At 31.1% G+C, this 20,438-nt stretch overlaps 7 protein-coding genes across 10 annotated transcripts; 6 read left to right on the forward strand and 1 right to left on the reverse strand.

Moving 5' to 3' along the window:
- Nucleotides 1–1,767: 1,767 nt before the first annotated feature.
- Nucleotides 1,768–2,680, forward strand: LOC124492509 (muscle-specific protein 20-like). The gene is made up of 2 exons (XM_047055427.2): nt 1,768–2,102; nt 2,167–2,680. The coding sequence occupies exons 1-2, from the start codon at nt 1,899–1,901 to the stop codon at nt 2,395–2,397; spliced, it is 435 nt and encodes a 144-aa protein (XP_046911383.2). The 5' UTR covers nt 1,768–1,898; the 3' UTR covers nt 2,398–2,680.
- Nucleotides 2,681–2,809: 129 nt separating this feature from the next.
- LOC124492490 (uncharacterized) lies at nt 2,810–4,386 on the forward strand. The gene is made up of 3 exons (XM_047055401.2): nt 2,810–3,640; nt 3,705–3,965; nt 4,021–4,386. Exons 1-3 carry the CDS (start codon nt 3,475–3,477, stop codon nt 4,224–4,226), a joined length of 633 nt encoding a protein of 210 aa, XP_046911357.2. The 5' UTR covers nt 2,810–3,474; the 3' UTR covers nt 4,227–4,386.
- Nucleotides 4,387–4,500: 114 nt separating this feature from the next.
- Taz (tafazzin, phospholipid-lysophospholipid transacylase) lies at nt 4,501–5,943 on the forward strand. Its single transcript, XM_047055373.2, has 2 exons — nt 4,501–5,121; nt 5,180–5,943. The coding sequence occupies exons 1-2, from the start codon at nt 4,623–4,625 to the stop codon at nt 5,866–5,868; spliced, it is 1,188 nt and encodes a 395-aa protein (XP_046911329.1). The 5' UTR covers nt 4,501–4,622; the 3' UTR covers nt 5,869–5,943.
- On the reverse strand, nt 5,898–12,551 carry LOC124492410 (uncharacterized). Of its 3 annotated transcripts, none has more exons than XM_075729345.1 (7): nt 11,739–12,551; nt 10,467–11,038; nt 8,899–10,401; nt 8,736–8,837; nt 7,843–8,671; nt 7,351–7,783; nt 5,898–7,291 (listed from the first exon to the last, which is right to left on the reverse strand). In XM_075729345.1, the coding sequence occupies exons 2-7, from the start codon at nt 10,924–10,926 to the stop codon at nt 6,146–6,148; spliced, it is 4,473 nt and encodes a 1,490-aa protein (XP_075585460.1). In that variant the 5' UTR covers nt 10,927–11,038; nt 11,739–12,551; the 3' UTR covers nt 5,898–6,145. The 3 variants fall into 3 exon arrangements, with proteins under 3 accessions (XP_075585460.1, XP_075585424.1, XP_075585380.1); XM_075729309.1 differs by having other exon boundaries at nt 11,531–12,551; XM_075729265.1 differs by having other exon boundaries at nt 11,508–12,551.
- A 436-nt stretch (nt 12,552–12,987) lies between these two features.
- Nucleotides 12,988–16,620, forward strand: Nhe1 (Na[+]/H[+] hydrogen exchanger 1). 2 transcript variants are annotated; one of them, XM_075729425.1, is made up of 5 exons: nt 12,988–13,138; nt 13,553–14,388; nt 14,445–15,168; nt 15,229–15,806; nt 15,868–16,620. In XM_075729425.1, exons 2-5 carry the CDS (start codon nt 13,720–13,722, stop codon nt 16,387–16,389), a joined length of 2,493 nt encoding a protein of 830 aa, XP_075585540.1. In that variant the 5' UTR covers nt 12,988–13,138; nt 13,553–13,719; the 3' UTR covers nt 16,390–16,620. The 2 variants fall into 2 exon arrangements, with proteins under 2 accessions (XP_075585540.1, XP_046910338.2); XM_047054382.2 differs by lacking the exon at nt 12,988–13,138 and having other exon boundaries at nt 13,395–14,388.
- A 63-nt stretch (nt 16,621–16,683) lies between these two features.
- Ctu2 (Cytosolic thiouridylase subunit 2) lies at nt 16,684–18,204 on the forward strand. Its single transcript, XM_047054383.2, has 3 exons — nt 16,684–16,857; nt 16,920–17,197; nt 17,252–18,204. Exons 1-3 carry the CDS (start codon nt 16,760–16,762, stop codon nt 18,202–18,204), a joined length of 1,329 nt encoding a protein of 442 aa, XP_046910339.2. The 5' UTR covers nt 16,684–16,759.
- LOC124491700 (uncharacterized) lies at nt 17,484–20,384 on the forward strand. The gene is made up of 2 exons (XM_047054385.2): nt 17,484–18,936; nt 19,005–20,384. The coding sequence occupies exons 1-2, from the start codon at nt 18,656–18,658 to the stop codon at nt 19,936–19,938; spliced, it is 1,215 nt and encodes a 404-aa protein (XP_046910341.2). The 5' UTR covers nt 17,484–18,655; the 3' UTR covers nt 19,939–20,384.
- Nucleotides 20,385–20,438: the final 54 nt, after the last annotated feature.

A 20,438-nucleotide genomic window follows, 5' to 3' on the forward strand; every position in this document is an offset into this window, starting at 1 on the left:
ATTTTAAAATTGCTTTTTATATTTATTCACTCATTCATGATTTTGAAATAAAAATGATCACTAATTTTGATTGACGTCTATATTTCTTACACCTACTTGAAAATGATCAATGATAATCATTATCATTGATGAATATGAATTTCAATTACAATCGCTATTTCTTACTTTTTTTTATACGATATTTTAGCAAACAACTATTTCATCGATTCGAATTCAATATTCTAGTCTGATTTTTTTCATTTGAATATTCATGGATTGACTGTTTTCTTCAAGTATTTCAAAAGCATATTCCCACCTTCCAAACAAAAAAAAAAAGATTTCCCATTATTCATATGTACATAAAGTCATAGACAAAGTTTGTTTTGGCATATTTGGTATATTATTCCGCCATTCAAATTTGAATAAATGAATGAATGAATGAATGAAAAAGAAAACAAATTCAAAAAAAAAGTTGAATGTTGAATACGCAATATGTTGAAATGCTTGAAAAGGCAAGGAATTTTTGTTTCTTTTTATTCAACACATATCGGACTTGTTGTTACTTGATGTTGCATGAATTTATATGTTATGTTTTTGTTTGAAGATTTGTTGTTTATGATGATGATGATGATAATGGGTGTGTGGTGGTGATGATGATGAGCGGAGGGAATTTAGCAAACAAAATGTTTCATAGTAGTGGTTGTTGTTGTTTTGGGGTGATTGCAAATATACAGATATTCTAATATAAACATTCTATGGATGTTTACTCATCATTATAAATCTATATTTGGCACTAAATTCAACATTCATTCCCTGACATCTGATTCTTTGCCGTCATTCTATCAATGATCATTTTTTTTACAATGATCGTACACTCCAAAAGGATTCTTTCGAAATCAAACATCCGTAAGAAAGAAAATATATTATACAATTGTTGAAACAACAAAATTTAAATAATTTGTATCAATGAACAAGAAAAAAAAATGAACTTAAACCAATATAGTGAGAGAGAGATTCGTCGATTGAATATGAATTTTTTCTCTTAAACTATAGTTTTCATAATTTTTCCATATAGGTACCGGGAATTTCTCGAAAAATTAATATAAAAAAAAAATTTTCTCTTGATGTAAAGTCAGTGTTTTCCAATCAAATTCAACCAAAATATATAAGGTGAACATTTTAATCATAATTTTGATGATTACCAGTATTGCCATTATAATGATGTGATGATTGAGTTGAACGTACGAAATTGTCAAATGATTGCAGCCATTCATGGGATTTATTGTTGATGATTATGTAAAATTGGTATTTTTAGACAAATTCCTATTTACTACAGTAATCGAATATCAGTTCTATTACACACAGCGGACAAATTAAAGAAGAAAATTCTTGCCAAATTTTTTTTTTTGCAAAACAAAACAAAAAAATAAAGAATGATATATGAAAAGAATTACTACAAACATTAATGATGGAAAGAAACCCAGAAAAAAAAACATTTACGGGATGATGATTGCCACCATCAGCAGCTAACACCGAACAAAAAAAAAATAAAAAAAAATTCATTCAATTTACCAGAGAATGTTTGAATGTCTTAACCAACAATTTGAATTTTATAATAAAAATAGAGCAACCAAGATTCTGTAGAATAGATGATAATAATGATGGTGAACAAGAATATCAATTTTAATTGCCTCTTCTTCTTGGTTTTTTTTTGGTGGAATATTCAGCCATGAAAAAAATACGAATCGACATTACAGTCTAGTGGTGGCAATTCATGTTGAAAAACAAATTGCAATCTAAGATTATTTAGCCGCTAAACTTGCTCACCAACTAGATCAGTCGTGATCAAGATTTGTTCGGTTTAAAATCATTTCAATCATTTTTTTGAAAAAAAAACTTTTCACAAAAACTTCAACACAATGGCCCATTATGGTATTCAAGCTGCTGTTACAGCCAAAACTGCCTCCAAACGATCTCCAAATGTTGAACAAGCTTTACTCACCTGGGTATTTGAGAATATTGATGAAAAAGTACCGGAAGGTGTTTCATATGAAGAAACATTGAAAGATGGTGTCGTTTTGTGTAAATTGATGAACAAAATCAAACCAGGAGCCATCGATAAGGTACTAGTATAATTAATTAAATTAATAATATTAATTTTTTTTTAATTATTTGTTTCGATTGTAGTTTGCTTCCGGTGGTAGTGCCTATATTCTCATGGAGAATATCAATAAATTTTTGAAAGCTGCACAAGATTATGGTGTTCCACATGATCAATTGTTTCGAACGGTTGATCTATTTGAAAAAAAGAATATACCCGAAGTGACGGCCGGTATTATTAATTTGGCTCGTGTTGCTTGCAATAAACCAGATTACAAAGGCACACAATTGGAAAAATGGGTGTTTGCCAACAACTAAAAAAAAAAAAATAATTCGAATTCATTATCCATAAAATCACAAACACCACCAAAATGATCCCAGCCACTACCACCACCACCAACATAATGGAAACATTCATCCGGTACTCGATCCCTTTGTCCTTTCCTCATATATTATTGTCATCTCGACAAATCAAACGAAAAAAAAAATAATTTATATTTTCAATCTTAATACTTTTTATTATTATTATTATTTTTATGCATTCAATTTCATGCAAACTGATAATCAAGAATTCGAGAATAAAGAAAATCTTTGTTGGTAATCATTGTATATATTGGTTTTTGTTTTAAGAATCCATATTGTATCTATATATATAAGAATAAGAAATGATTGCTCGCCAATACCATCTGGAGATTTGTTTTTAAATTAGCCAATTCTTTTGCTCAGTTTGCGGCCATTATAATTCGCGGTCTCTTATGTCCAAATATTATTGGACAATGCGTATGTGAGTGTGTGTTGAGTTGCTTGTCTTCATGGACAAATCTTCATGTTAGCATGCTTCAATAAGTTACAATTAGGACAACCTCTCCATGCATATTAATATTGTTCTGATTTTTTTCATTATGATTTGATTTTGGCGCAATCACAATTGCATTTGAGCTTATTCAATTTTCATCCATTAGTTATCCAAAATAAATCAAAAACTACAGTTACTTTTTGGCTGTTTGAAGTAAAACGATCTTGTGATCATTTTCTTTTTTATCATTGAATCATCAACCAAATTTTTTTTCTGTATTAACATTCCAGCCATTGATATCTTGATTTTTTTGCGTCTTTGATTTTTTTTTTCATTTTTCGATGATATCTGAGACTATCAAGTTTACATTATTTCTTGATTTAGTTATTTTTGATGATTATTGAAAATCTAAATCTAGTGATCCAACCATTCGGTTGTTTGATGTTTTGATTGTAACACCCCAATTTATTTGAAAAAACTTTTTATAAAGCCAAAATCGACAATTAAACTTAATTGATGCCAATTCAACGGATCGGCAACAATGATTCATGCCATTTGGTACTAATGCTCAATAGAACAGTAACGAGATTGTCAACAAGATGAGAAAAAAGAATAGAAATCGCTACTCATTTATTCATTTTCATAATATAATTTCAATGGCAATCAATCTGGTCAACATTCATCATCAGTACATTATCAATTCTGTGATTCCTATACTCGTTTTCATGTCATTTGTATTGTCATGTCAAATTTCTCAGATTAATGGTGAGTATTTTCATTTTATATAATTTATACATTATCATCATCATTAAAATATTATGATTTATAGCATTTGAAGATTTGAACAATGACGAACTGTCCACATTCTGTGTAATCGGGCAACTATCCAAGTGCAATGATGACGAAGATTGTGCCGAACTGGATGAGAATCAACAAAAAGATCATCTTCGTGTCAATCTACCTATTGGCCAAAGAATAGGAATTTGTGTTTGTCGAGAATCTGATCATTGTAAACGAAACACAGGCAATATGCAAGCTCAAAGTGATCATTTATCCATTGTGAATGATACTGATAATGATTCAAATTTAAGTATGTATTATTCAAGTTTTTTTGATTCAAATAATTAAAAAATAATTTCATACAGAATTGATAATGGGCATTTCAAGTGCTATGGCTATTATTGGCTTTCTAAGCTTCATTATCTATTATTATGGAATTCGTTATGGACTGATCACACATTATGCACGACGATTAGGTCTGGCCAATCGAAATACACAGATCGAAGACAATCAACTATTGAATCGTATATCGATCAATCGTGATGGCGATGATGTTGAACTTACACTTTGATTTACATGGAAAGTTTGCCTTGTTTGCCATTCATTTTTGATAAAAAAAAAATTTGTTTTTGTCAAAATCTATTTATTTTCCAATATATTATGTAAATAGAAATGAATTTTACTTTTTTGAATATTTAATGTCTTTTTTATTAAAAACTTGAATGAAATTTCACTCAAACTTTGCCAATTATTATACAATAGAATAATAGTTCCAATGATGATTATTTTATAGAATACGTTAGACATGGACGGGTTCTCAATGATCCATTCATCTATATATTTATGGCCATGAGGATGAGCAGTTGTGGGTGCATGTGCATTCATTGATGTTTGTAAATACGTCGTTTTTTTTGATTATAATCTTCATCATTTAATTCTGATAGATTCATGCCTAAATGCTAATGGCATGATGACATCAAAACAAAAACAACAAGATCATTATCATCAGCCAAACTTGTCACATGATCTAGAAAAACAACAACAATTAATACGTTATAAATGGCCATCACTTTTATGTCCCGATGTTACCAATCCAACATTAAGTTGGATTATTGGATCGCGTTTCGTCGTACCAGCCGTTGGATTGTTTAGCAAATTTTGGATGAATGTTGTAAATAAAAGTACTGTTTATAATGCTAACATTTTCTATGAAACGCTCAATCGAAACTATCTTGCATTATTTTCGTCACACAAATCAATTACTCGACGACCATTGATAACTTATTGTAATCATACTTCCTGTATGGATGATCCACTAATATGGGGATCATTGATGCCATTTAATTGGCTTTTAAATTCCAATCGATTACGATGGACTTCAGCAGCTGCCGAAATCTGTTTCAATTCTCCCATATACACAACTTTCTTTGCATTAGGAAAAACATTTCCAATGATTCGTGGCGAAGGTATTCTGATGAATCCAATATGAATTAAATCATAAAATTTTATGTATTCATAATCTAGGGATTTATCAACCAGCCATGAATTATGCTTCAAGATTGATGCGTAATGGCAATTGGATACATTTCTTTCCAGAAGGAAAAGTCGTTCCACGTCCTGAAAATGCTGATCCAAGACTAGTGAATTTCAATCTAGATGAATACAACGGGGATTCAGCTCAACTAGTCAATACTACATCATCGGATAATCAATACTCATTGAAATGGGGAATGGCCCGTTTGATCATCGAACATGTACTTTCAGAAGGAAAAGATAATGACAATGAATATTGCCAAATAAAACCAAATCAATGCAGTAGCATGCAGGATCTACCACCAGAACATTTAGAATCGAATCGACCAAATAAAACTTTACCTGAAGTTGATGTACTGCCCATGTATCATTTCGGAATGGATGACGTGTTGCCAACAAAAAAACCATACATACCGAGAATATCTTGTCGAGTAACTTTTCTAGTCAGACCCGAGGGACCAATTCGTATAGATAGAAATTTTCTGACAAAATTGTTTTCTCAGGATGATGAAAATCAATTAACAAAATCCTCATCATCATCATCATCATCATCGATTGATCTGAGCTTGACCGAAAAAAGGATTCGATTGATGAAATTTCTCGAAAAAGAGCTAAATATTTTAGCAGCTAAAACGAGAGCCTTACATTTTCATCATGAAAATCATGAACAAGGAGAATAATGATAAATTTTAAATAAGTCTTTGTATTCTTAATTTTGATAGTTTTGTTTATTCGATTAAATCATTTATATACAATTCTGTTTCATTTACAAATGAATAACACTTGATTAGAAAAATAATTCATTGTTGCTGTTTTTCCGATTATAAATCAATGAAAAAATAAATACAATTTTCTACATCATTATAATAAAAAAAATTGATCAAGAGTCAAGGTAAGAAATTCAACATGAGAATATTAAAATTTGGACGGATTTTAGGCTGAAGAAATGAATCATCTTCAAATTGAAGTGTTTTCAGCTTCAATCTCCATTTTACACATATCTGTGGGATTAACAAAAGCTGCATTGATGCTTTTTATTGATGAAGTTGTTGTTGTAGCTGGACTAGTGGCTATATTTATTCGATTATTATCTGATGTTGGTACTGGATTAACTTTATGATCGACTGGTACTAGTAACGGTTGCATGGTTTGTTGCTGTTGCCGGTTACCATTGTCGACCATATTGTTCTTAACTCCAATCGAGGATGTATTTGCACAACATTTATGCGTTTTGATTTCCTCTTCTTTGAAAAAATAAGCCTCACAAGCCGGGCATGAATAAAGCAAAATAAATGTTTGAAACGATGTGCTAGTGTTGTTGTTGGTTGGTGTCGATAGTTTTTGTTGTGGGTTTCGTTGAGTATTATCTTGTTGATAATGAGTTATTGTTGTGTCTTGTTTTTGGAGATTCGTAGATGATGATGATGAGGTAGCTAGAGTAGATAATTGTGAATGTGTTTGATCCGTGGACGGTATTGTTTGCTGTGGATTACAATTAGGCGAGGATGTTAACGAAGGAAGCGATGCACCAGTGAATAATATAATACTGCCATTATTGTTTTTAGAAATTGTTGTGGTTGTAGTTGCAACAGCATGAGAAACAGAGTCCGATACTGTTTGATCCGTAGTGAAGGTAGCTTGACTTTTATAATTATCCATAAAAGATTCTTTATTAATATCGCCAATTGATTTCTTTTCCTGTTTGTCAAGCAATTTAGCATCAGTCAAATGGGATTGTTGATTATTATTATTTGAAGTATTATTTGCATAATTAGCTGTCTTATTAAAGGATGATGATTGCATAACAGCTTGATTAGATACATTATTAGATGGGTCCGATGAATCTTGCTGATGGATTAGAGCACTAATTTCTGATTTGGAAATGTTATCTTTTTCATAAGTAGCTACAACAGTTTGACTGGTTGAATTTGGTGGATTTAATATTGCTTTATCGGTGTTACAAGTATTTGTTTTGTTTGGTGAAGAGTTAGGCGAGGTTTTCTCTATGTTTGCTTTGATGATAGCATTGACCACTTCTTGATGTGTTTTACTATGTTCTCGGAGATGAGCTCGTCGTGTGAATGAGCGAGTACACATCGTACACTATAAGGTGAGATCGAAAATTAATTTGAATAACAGATAAGAAAATGGAAATAAATTACCTGATATGGCTTAACACCAGAATGTGTCAGTATATGAGCTTTTAATTTATCAGGTCGATTGAATTCCCGTTTACATCCATTATTATTCATTGGACATTTATATCGTTTAACTGGATCATGTACCAATTCATGTCGCTTTAGCTTGTCCCTTCTATTGAAAGCTGCATCGCAAATTTTACAGGCAAATGGCTTTTCTCCAGTATGTATTATTAGATGAACTTTTAGATAATTAGCCGTTTTGAATGATTTATCACAATATTTGCAAATGAATAATCCTGCACCATGTGTCAACAGGTGACGACGCAGATATCGTTCACAAGGAAAAATTTTATTACAATGTTGGCAAGGATAATGATGAGAAGTGGTTGCCTTGTGATTCTCCAATGCATTTTCCGTCGTATAACGATTCAAACAGATTGAACATCGATAAATTCTATGAATAATAATAAAACTAAAATTTAAAATTTCAATGTAAAAAAAGAAATCAAATACCTTGATTTGGCTTTGATAGGTTCATTAGAACCACTTTGTTCAGCTTCTGTATTACATGTGGCTTTATCATGTGATTGGAGATGTTTGATGAATGATTCTACATTATTATAAACTTCTTTACAATCATTTGCAGTGCAACGGTAGCGTATATTCTCATCATTAGCTACAGTATGATCTACACAATGCATTTTAAATTCTGTTTCCTTTGTACTGACGAATCCACAGCTTGGTACAGGACAGGTAAATTTATCTTGTACTTTGAATTCCAACAATGGCTGGGTACCCGATTGATTAGATGATTGATTTGTCGATGGTGTAGCGGTCAACTGATAAATGGCCGTATCACTAGCTATTTCTTGTTTTATTGATACCATGTTAGATTGATTTGTCTGATTGTTATTTTGACTAGAATTTAAAAAATTTGAACTTGAAGTTTCTTGGGTCGATACGATATGGTGAACATTTGGAGGATTGTTCTGATGTGGTTTTTGTTGAAGATCAGTCGAAGTCACTTGAACTGTAGAACTATCATTAAATTGATTCGGATGTTCAGTGGCACAATGTACTTTCAATATTTCAAAACTTTCAGATGTGAAACCACATTTCATTGGACAAATATAGATGACAATCTTGTTTGACGTATCAGCAACCATTCCTTTTGGTTGTGTCAGAGCCGTTTGTGTTACAGCTGTTGCTGGCTGGTTTTTCAATGTCTTATTCTTGCCAGCATTTGGCATATTTTTCAACGATTGATCGACTGAAGTTTTATATGCCGTTTGATATTGTTCTTTAGTTACCTTGTGAGTCATGATATGTTTACGAAGATTGTCTATGAAAAGCAATAAAGAATGTTTAACTCTTAGATTATGATAAAAAATAATGAAATGTCCTACTTTTCTGTCCGAATGCTTTTCCACATATACAACATTGATATGGTTTCTCGCCTGTATGACAGGGCATGTGATTAGCCAGTTCGATACTTTTTGTATAAGAACCTAAGGATAAATGCAAAGGAATTAACAATCAAGGTAAAAAAGATCAAAATAAATCAATTACGGTCACAAAAGTTGCATTTGAATAATTCAGCAGGCTGATTAGTATTTGTCATCTGTGATGATTGCTGCGGATTATGTTGTTGGTTGTCAGCAGCAAATTGATTTGGATTCAATGTCTGAGAATGAATATGGTTTTCATTTATAGCTCGCGAATTGTCAACAACATCGTGATTGATTATTATAGTTTGTGATTGCTGGGAATGTTGTTGTTGAGAATGATGTATCACATTCATTGTTTGTTGTGGCTTATTTACATGATGAATTTCCGTTGATATGGATGAAGTCTGTGTTGACCTTACCGTGGCACCGACTTGATTAGGACGATGTTCGATAATACTACTTGGTGTCGATGGTTGTGATGCTGGTGGAGGTAAATTAAGAAAACGCGAAGGAGATCCAATTGAATTATCATTAGAAGCACCATCTACATCGCCAACTGTATCGAATGATGTTTTGAGCAATGAAGATGATGACGATGAACCTTCTCCATTAACGCCAATGTTTACATCGTTGGAAGAAATATTCTGCATAAACGATGTGAATGATGTAGGTGAAGTGTTGTGTATTGAATTTATGAAATTGATCACGTTGACGGATGATTGCTGCGGTTGCTGTGCATGTTGTTGATGTGTACTGTTAATATGAACACCTGTATTGGTCGATATGGATGATGAAGAATTGGCTGATGAGATTAGCATCGAATGTGATGCATCAGATGCTCCGTTTGTGGATGAGGTAACTCCATATATAGCGATAGAATTCGATCTTGAATGTTGATTAACATCGTTCATACTAGATTCTGTACTAGCATCTAACCCGTGATTAAGATGTGCGAACTGTGCGAAATCATCAGTATTTGAGCTAACATCACCACCTTGAAGATGAAGCAATGATGAAGGTGATATCGAATTGCCTATACTGGCTATCATATTCGCATCTAATGATGATGTCAATGAAAGTAGATCATTATCAGGTAGAATACTGTTTACATTAATAGAAGATCCATTTAGTGGATCAATTAATGGTGAAGCACGATTTCCATGGCTTAGATGTCTATTAATAATATTTATATCACCAACCAAATGGTTGGTTGACTGGCCATTTCCACCTCCGGTAGCAACAGCTGTCATCATTGAGGTAGGCGAATTATTGTTGCTTGGAATCAATAATGGAGAAGAATTGTTTGATGATGTTGATAAAAGTGATTTACCCATTGAATGATGTGAATGATGAACATTGCTACCAGTATGATGGACCAACTGTGGCTGTGAGGCTGATGTCGATGTCGAAGCAATGCCCAAATGTAATTCGATTTCAGCCAATTCTCGTAGCTTTTCGCTATTTGTTGATAAACTGCTTTTCGTATGTTGTTGCTGCTGTAATCGGCTATTACAAATTTTTTTATGCTGCACAAATGAATGAAGATATGAGAAATGTTGTTTACATTTGCCACATTCAAAAAGATCATTTTCATCATCAACATGATCGCCCAATGAATATATCACTGTAATTTAAATCATATAACAATGATTAGTGAAAACTACTGAAATTTCGTTTATTTCAACTAACCTTGATGTTGGGTTTGAATTAATGGCACTGTGGCCGTAGATGGTTCAACTAATGATCTGAATTGTACTTCTGAACCGGTGGATGCCGATCTTTGCAAATGATGATGATGATGATGGTTATGATGAAGATTTTGTTGTTGATGATGATGATGATGAACTTGATGTGATGATTGAGCGGATTCTGTTGCTTGTATTATTTGTTGCTGTTGTTGTTGTCGTGTTTCATGTTGAATAATATGCTGTTGTAATTGATGATCACCAACAAGTGTCACCACATGTGATTGTTGTTGCTGAAGATGACCTGTATTATTGATACCAACACTACTACCACCACCACCACCCCCACCATCATCATCATCATTATTACCATGACCGGATATGATGGCAGTGGTTGTAATTGTTGATGATGATGATGATGATGATGTTGGATGATGAGGCTGGTGATGTTGATGTGAAGACATTTTTGAATGAATACGATGATGAGATGTTTATTGATGAATAAAGATGATGATGATGATACAAAACACATGTGTAGATTTATAATCAAATAATTTTCATTTGATCAATATTTTACTATATGTAAAGAATATAATTAAAAAAAAAATTAAAAAATCAGGTAATTGAGAAAATAATTTTCGCGGCTGGCAACAATAGCAATTTATTCATTCAAATTAACACATATAATGGATGACAGGTTATTATCACCGTGATGCAATTTATTTGAGATTTTAGAAAAAGAAAAAATTGCAAGTAACGAAAGTAAACTATCTGGTTTCTGGTTTACTTTCACAAAAAAAGCAACGAAAAATCTTGTTTGAAATTTAAAGAGCGTGAATGAATAATTTATCTTGCAAAGGTTTTTAATATTTTGTAAATAGCATTATCATCATTATAATGATCAACATGCAAATGCAATAATAATTAAATATATCAAATGATCAAATGACTAGAACAAAGCTGAATGAATAATTAATTGTTATTTCTAATGAAAAAAAAAATTCAATTCATATAAATCATTCGATTGAAAAAGAAAAATTAATACCTCTTTGTTATGAAATGAATTACAGAATTATCAAAAACACAAAAGTTACATTCTATTTCGTTAAATAGATAATAATCAAATTTTATAATCGGTTCTGATGATCATCATTGAGTTTGAAATGAGAAAATGTGATGATGAAATACCGCCAAAAAAAAAAATTCAAATGTTTTTCATAAGAAATTAAATTTTCAATTTAACATGTCAATTATTAGTATTTGCTGGTTATATTACATATTTTGTTGATGATAATATATAACAATGATGGAATTTATCAATTTCAAGATTCGAATTGATTGTGAAACCAAATACAGATCGTTGTCGTTGTTATTGTCGCTATAATCGTTGTTGTTGTTGATTAATCGATTGTTTTTAAAAACATTTTGCACAAATCATGTGATAACCATTTTTTTCAAATCGAATCAAATGATCATAAAACATGCATTTATACATACACAACACATAAACCTACACACATAAATACACACACACACATGGAGCACAAATGAAATGTTTTTGTTTTTATTTTTTGAGAAATAAAAATTGCACAAACAACAACAACAACAGCAATATTTTTTTTGACAATTGCGAGAAATTGTACATGTATAAACGATGAGGATCATGATCAAATGATCAACACCATTATAAACATCAGTAAAATAACAACAACAACAACAACAACTACCACCACAAAAAAAAATAACAGCTTATAGTTAAAAATGTTGGATTGTATGTCGGATTTGACAGATTCAATATGATGATGATCTCAATAAAATCTCAATTTATGACCATTATCATCATCATCATCATCATCGCAAGCAATGGTTGCACTATACATCTACATAAAGAATAATACACATACACACACAGAGAAAGAGAGAGAGACATATTGTTGTTGTTTAAGATTGCCATTGTGTTTGAATAGCATCATCATCATCATCATCATCATTGATGATGGAATAAGAGAAAAAAAAATCGCAACAATAAAAATCAATTGGAGCAATCAAGGTAGAAGTAGTGAGTGATGCAAAATATTTTCAACAAAAAGAAAAAAGTTCTTATCTTGTGCGCGTCTCAAAGAAAAAAAATCTATATATATATATTCTTCAATACACTGCAAAAAAGTTCTTTGTTTATAATTTCAGCTGTATGGATTTCATTATTATAATAATGGTCGCGACTCATATACAACGAGTGAGGGTGTGAGTGAGGATGAGTTGAAAAAGATTGCTGCTCATCGATTTTTGTATTACTGATGAAATGAAAAAACTTGGAATGAGAAAGAGGAAAGCGGGAAAAAAATTCAATGACATGCGTAGTTTGAAGAAACTGATGTGTTGATGTGTGAAAGTGGCGGGCACTTTTTTTTTTTTTTTTAGTTCGATTGAAGAAAATGAATAAAAATAAAAAAAAAATTCTGGTCTATAATTTTTCAGTCCATTCACATATTCCAGGACATTGGCGGTAATTCTTTTTGCAGTTTAATAATTTCCATTTACAAGAACCATTTTTTTTTTGTTCTATCGGAAATTAATATTTTTTTTCTGTGCATTTTTTCCTATCTATGATCAATTTATTTTATCTATTTGTCAACTTGTTTATTCATAATAATTTGTGTTAAAAAAAGATCAAAGGTAATTATCTTTAAACTAGTTTTTTATCCTCATCATTGTGTGATATGTATGTTTGAGAGGAACAAAGAAAACCAACCAGGATAATAATGCCCAATATAAATGTATAAAAACAAGACTGGATTACCGATAATGGATAAATGAATGATGGATTATATAAATTATATTTGCGTCAATATATATACCTTTTAAGTATGGTATACGCAAGCGCTTAGTCAATAGCAATTAGCGATAGCAAAGGAAATTTTTTTTTTTTGTTATATTGATTTAGTCTGGTTGTTTGGTCCTCATCATCATCATCATCATCACTATAATAATAAAGATTAAGTGAAAAGTCACCCAGAGAAAAATTTTCCATAGAAAAATTGAAATTTTTTTGTGAATTAATTTTTTGTTTCTTTTTTTTCTCATTCAAAGAATATAATACTTATTATTGATTATTGACAAACTATACTGCCAAGTATTGTATTGGCTAAATTATTCATTTCGACTCGTGCCAAGGCATGATGGCTAATCAAAGTATTACTATTCTTCAACAACTATATATTCAATTTGATTATTGATAATACACGAATGATTAGAACATGATAATAATGATGGATAAATTGAAAATTTTTCATATTGAACGATGGTCGTCATTATGGCCATCATCATTAAAATCATTAAATATGATCTTGATAAAAAGAATATCGATATTGTTATTGTTACTATTATTTATTGTCCAATATGTTAACTGTGATGATAAAAATCCTAATGAGATTTTATCGCAATCATTAAATATCCAAAATTTTTCAACACCATCATCAACAGCAACAGATTCATCTTCTAGTCAAACAACAACAATTGTGCCAATAATAGCATCGACGAATATTTCTTCTAATTTGAATTCCAATTTTTCAACATCATTACCGACGAACTTATTTCATAATTTTACTGATGATTCTACTGTTGCCAATCAGTCAACGACAAATTCAACTGATAATAATGGAACAAATATTGCCACCACTAGTCAAACATCAACACAAGTATCAATCGATCCTAATCTGCCGCATAAAGGAGCTGCCGAAGAGGAACGACATTCATCGATGGCCATATTTTTTGTCCTTTCAGTCATTGCATCGTGCATATTTTTAATTCATTTCATATTGGAAACCAAATTTCAATACATTCCAGAAAGTTTAGCTGTTGTGTTCCTAGGAGCTGCCATCGGATTAGTGATGAAAATGTCTAGCCAAAATCTTGGTGATTGGAAGGTTGGTCCGTTTATCATAATTATCATTTAACATTACTTTGAATTTATTATTCACAGAAAGAAGAAACCCTAAGTCCGACAATGTTCTTTTTAATTCTATTACCCCCAATCATTTACGAATCCGGTTATACATTGCATAAAGGCAATTTCTTTCAAAATATCGGTTCTATTTTAGTCTTTGCGATAATTGGCACTTCAATTTCGGCCTTTGTCATTGGTGGGGGTGTCTACATTCTTGGTGCAATCGATTTAGCTTATAAATTAAGTTTTACTGAAAGCTTTGCATTTGGTTCGTTGATTTCAGCTGTTGATCCTGTAGCTACATTGGCCATATTTCATGCCCTAAATTTGGATCCTATATTGAATATGTTGGTCTTTGGTGAAAGTATTCTTAATGACGCTGTTGCAATCGTATTGGCCACAACAGCATTAGAATTAAATCATATAGATGAAAGCGTTTCTGGTACGACGGCCATCTTCAATGGATTTGTACGTTTTTTTATCGTATTTTTTGGATCGGCCGTCATTGGAGCTGCTTTTGCATTGCTTGCTGCATTGGTCTTTAAATATGTAGATCTTCGGAAATATCCTTCATTGGAATTTGGAATGATGTTGATTCTCATTTATGCTCCTTATGGTCTGGCTGAAGGTCTTCATCTTTCTGGTATTATGGCTATCCTATTTAATGGTGTTGTAATGTCACATTACGCTCATTTCAATCTATCACCTGTTACCCAAATCACTATGCAACAAACATTGCGAACACTTGCATTTATTGCTGGTAATTTTATTATTTTATTTATCTATGTTCAATTTTCATTATTTGTCAATATTTTTTTAGAAACATGCGTTTTCGCTTACCTTGGATTAGCCATATTCAGTTTCAAAATGAAAATTGAAATGTCATTGATAATCTGGTCGATTCTGTTGTGTTTGATTGGCCGAGCTGTTAATATCTACCCACTTTCTTATTTGGTTAACTATTTTCGAGAGCATAAAATCTCAAAGAAAATGATGTTCGTCATGTGGTTCAGTGGGCTTCGTGGAGCTATCGCTTACGCTTTGGCACTTCACTTGGATTTCGAAGAAGAAAAACGCCGAGTTATTGTGACGACTACATTGATCATTGTACTATTCACCATTATCGTTTTGGGTAGTTCGACAATGCCCGTCCTTAAGTATATGAATCGAAGTAAACGAATTAATAAAGGCCGTCGGCGTCGTGGTTCAAAATCAAAACGTTTGATTACTCTAAGCAAAACACAAGAAATGGGACAAGCAATCGAGACTGAACATTTATCTGAATTGACCGAAGAAGAACTAGAGGTTAGTTATCGTAATGAATCGAATTTGAAAGGTTTCGTTCGATTCGATGCACGATATCTGATGCCTTTGTTCACAAGATTTTTTACCGATCAAGTATGTTTTGTAAAACAAACTAAAATATTATGAGATTAACTCGATATATTCAAAATTATAGGAGGTAAAAGATTGTAAATCACAAATGACCGATCTGACCAATCGTTGGTATCAAACCGTCAGACGACCTTCAGAATCTGAAGAAGAAAGAGACAATCTTTGCAATTCGGGTGATGATTTATATGATGATGATTATGATGACGAAACGTTTGATGAGAACAAAAACAGTCGATATTTTATTGATGTTGGCGACGAAGATGATGGAATATTTGCCGATGTAGAGGAAGGTAGTGTTGGCCATGGACATAAACACCAACGTCAACATCATCATCGACATCAAAAGAATGATGTCATATCTGAGAAACAGTTGTTGTGTGGTTCTACGAAAAAACATTTATACAAAAAAGAATCATCGTCCGTTCGTTCATCCAGATCAACTGGATCACATCGAAAAAGTAATCAGAAATTATTTCAAAAATCTAAATTGATGCTTATAAACAATCAAAAACGAAACAATCATGGCTATCATGATGATGAACAGAGCGATAATGGTACATTTGTAAATGGATCAATATTAACCTAATTATTTATTTTTATTATTGACGAATGGTGAAAAAGTGAAATCATAATAACTAACCATTATTTTAATTACATTCCAATACATTAATCATAACGAATCCTACATGGAATATACGGAACGATTTTTATTTAGAATCATTGTTTATTTTACTTTTTATTTATTTGAAATTATTATTTATTTATTGATTATTGATTCTATCAAATTTCAAATAAAAATCGAAACAAAATTAAAAAATTTTGATTGTTCTTTGAGATACTTGCATTGTATAAAACAGTTTTTTACAAGAATTTTCGCATGTTGGAATTTTTTTTTTGGTCAGATCATCATTTTGGATATTGTTTGTTTGAATAATTGGAAAAAATCCAAATTCAAAATGTGTGATCGTTTTAATTTGGATGATGATGACCAAGATAAATCTGTTTCTGTCTCCAATGTCGTGTTTCATCGTTTCAAAAAAAAACTTGTTGAGTCGTAAGATTTGATTTTCCTGAATTTGATTGTTAATTTGATCATTCGATTGTTTTTGTGAATAGAAATTATCAGATGAATTGCCGAAAATGTCAACAAAATCGAGGATCGGTTTTATTACAAAAGAAGGACGTTTTCTGTAACGATTGTTTGATTGGCCATTGTACGAAAACATTTCGTACGACAATTGGAAAGTCTCGTCTACTCAAATCGGAAGATAAAATCCTTGTAGGATTTTCAGGTGGCCTTAGTTCAGTTGCCCTGGTTGATTTAATTCGCCGTAGATTGGATGAAGAACAATTTCAAAAGCTCCGATTCATACCTTCTCTTCTATTCATTGATGGTATTTATAGCAAAATAAGTTGATTGTTGTGTAATGATATATTTTGCATTACAGAATCTATTCTTGACAATGAAAGGCAAATTTTTCTTACCAAAGAGCTTTTTGAATTCATCTGTCAAGCGAAAATGGATTGCTATTTCATATCGTTGCAATCTTGCATTGGGGATTTTTCTAATCATATTGTGATGAAAGATGATACAATGACAATTCAAAACATCAAAGATTTTTTCGTACAAAATAACCATTCTGAATGTGCACAAAGATTTCTTCAAAATATCAACAAATTTCGAGATCCAACTTTAAAATATGATTTTCTTCAAAGGTTTCGGTATTTGATTCTGATGAAAATGGCATATCACTTGAATATGGATAAAGTTTTCGTTGCTAGTACTTTAAATGAATTATCCGTAGGCCTTATGAACAACATTTCATTAGGCCGTGGAATAATAGGACCAAATGAAATTAATTTCTGTGATAATCGTTATGGCTCAATATTGCTACTTAGGCCAATGTGTGAGCTGGTTAGCAAAGAAGTTGTATTCTATCTAAAATTTCGTAAACTTGATCATATTCCATGTAAGCCGGATTTTTTGACAAGTACTAGATTTCCTCTTAAATCAAGTTTACACAGATTAAATGAACATTTTTTAACATCTTTATCTGAAGAATTTCCTTCCACAATACATACCGTCTTTAAGACTGGTAATAAAATAAAATCAACAACATCAACAGTAGTTTCGCTGATACGTTGTAAATTCTGTCTTGCTCAACTTGAAAATCAATCCGATGACAAATACTCATCATATGATGCATTGAGACTAACATCAATCTTATCGATTGGTTCAGAACAACAGTCATCATCATGTATTGATGGTGAAAAATTTAGCCATTATTGTTATTCTTGTTCACGGCTATGCAATGAAATCAACGACAAAACTGATCAATTTGAACAATTTTGTATTCTTTCATCATTGTTGATTGCTAAGGATGAAAATCAATCATTATAAATTTAGTCAATTTCAAAATCATAACACATCTCATTGTTAAAAAAATTTTTTTTGCTTTTTTTTTTTCCTAATCAATTTTCTTTTTCTACTTGAATAGGGTAATATAAAAACAAAATCTTGTTTAGTTTGTTCAATTTTTTTTATTATTGAAGCTATATTTTGGATGTTCATGATGTTTTGATTTCATTTTATTCAATTTTTGAACATTAAAAGTTTGTAAAAAAAACATTCTATTTGCCATTACGAAACTATTATTATTTTGTATGTTTTCGTATTGTGTTTTTATGTGATTGTTGAATCAATAGAAAAATCGTTTCGTTTTTGATTTCATCTCATCTCATCTTTATGATATTTTGTTTTAATTATCATTATAAAAACGAAGATATTCTTTTTTTTTTGTTTCATCATCATCATCATCATCATCATTGGAATTTGATTTAATTTTTTAAATATGAGCAATAACAGCAACAACAACAACAACAACAACGTTCATCACAATAGACCGAATGATAAATCCAGTCTGTCAACCTTAACATCATCATCATCTTCATCATCTTTTGGATCAATTGGATCATCAGATGATAAAATGACAATAACAACTTCGAATGGTTTTGGTGGTAGTTGTAATGGTGCTAATCAGCTTATATCGTTATTGTCGATCACACGATTCATTAATGCTGCCATACAAAACGATGTAAACATGATAAATACTTATTATCAAACATTGAACATGTAAGATTAATTTTTTTTTGAAATTAATTTGCATTTTTAAAAATTGAAAATTTTGTTGATTTATGTAGTCCTGTAGATGTGGTGGATAAAAATGGCTACACTGCATTAATATATGCATCTCGTAATGGCAATGTGAATGTTGTACGGCGTTTGATTGAATTGAATGCAAATGTTGATTATCAGGAACCTAGTACTTTAAGTACTGCTCTTCATTATGCTGCACAATGTGGTCATACTCGTACTGCTGAAGTGTTAATCAAATTTGGTCAAGCAAATAAAGAAATTCAAAATCAAGCCGGTAAAACACCGTACGATTTGGCCAAAGATTTTGGTCATGGTAATAATAAGATAATGAAATCTTTGTTTCAACCGGAATTGGCTGATGGCAACCACCTTACATCACCTCAATTTTCGTTATCATCACCATCGTCATCGTCATTGATTAAAACTAGAAAAATGGGTTCCTCCTCCAGTATTGATTCCGGTCTTTCTCATGATCATATGATGAACAGAAATGAATTTGATTTGAACAATAACAACAGTAATAATGATTTCATTTCATCATATAAATCCGAATCAATGGCTAGTTTTGGTAAGAAAAAATTTGTAAGTAAGAAAAATATTTCTTATCTTCCTCATACAACGTTATTGGAACGTTTTGCACAATACGGTTGTTACCGTTTAATGGGTGATGGTTTTGGTTTCGCAATTTTGGCCAAAAATGGTCCACCAGAACTAATGGCATGTGAAACATTCATTAATCTATCCATACCGATGAATAATGTTGATCAGCTTTTAATCGCATTGAATAAGATTGTACTGGATTTAGAATCAAACATTAAACTTACAATGAAAGAATATGAAGATTTCGATCCAATTCATCCTGATAATCAACGAATAAATAATCTTTTTGCATATAATTTATGGCGAAAAGAAAATATAGATAAAATCATGAAAATTGTACAATTTATTCAAAAATGGAAACATATTGATAGTTATTGATGAGATTTCATACATTTTCTTGATACTTGATACCATTTGAAGCTATTTGATTTTATTTGAAATATTCTTTATTTTTACAAAGTTATTTTATTTCTGAAATTTTTTTTTTTAAACTAATTCTGTTATAATTTGTTGTCAAACTCTTCTTTTCTGGCATACAAACATTTCTAGTGATGATTTTGATGATCATTTTGGCCCATGCTCATCATCACATCAGTTAAATTATATTATTATTATTTATTTATATTCAGATGTAGAGAAAAAAAATATTATTTTTGTCCTTTTTATCATTCATCCATCAAATTTTGGCTAAAGAAAAAATTTTTTTTTTACAATGATGTTAAATTGGTTGATGTGACAGATTATTTCTTGAATCTGGAGGCAATCATGTTTCAAATTTCAATCTAATAATAATAATAATAAAATGAACAAAAAATCAAATTTGTTCTTTGTTTTGAAATAATGCAAAAAAAACAATTCTAATTTATCAACACTTGTCG

This window comes from Dermatophagoides farinae, chromosome 1 (genome assembly GCF_024713945.1).
Source record: "Dermatophagoides farinae isolate YC_2012a chromosome 1, ASM2471394v1, whole genome shotgun sequence".
In the NCBI taxonomy this organism is placed as follows: domain Eukaryota; kingdom Metazoa; phylum Arthropoda; class Arachnida; order Sarcoptiformes; family Pyroglyphidae; genus Dermatophagoides; species Dermatophagoides farinae.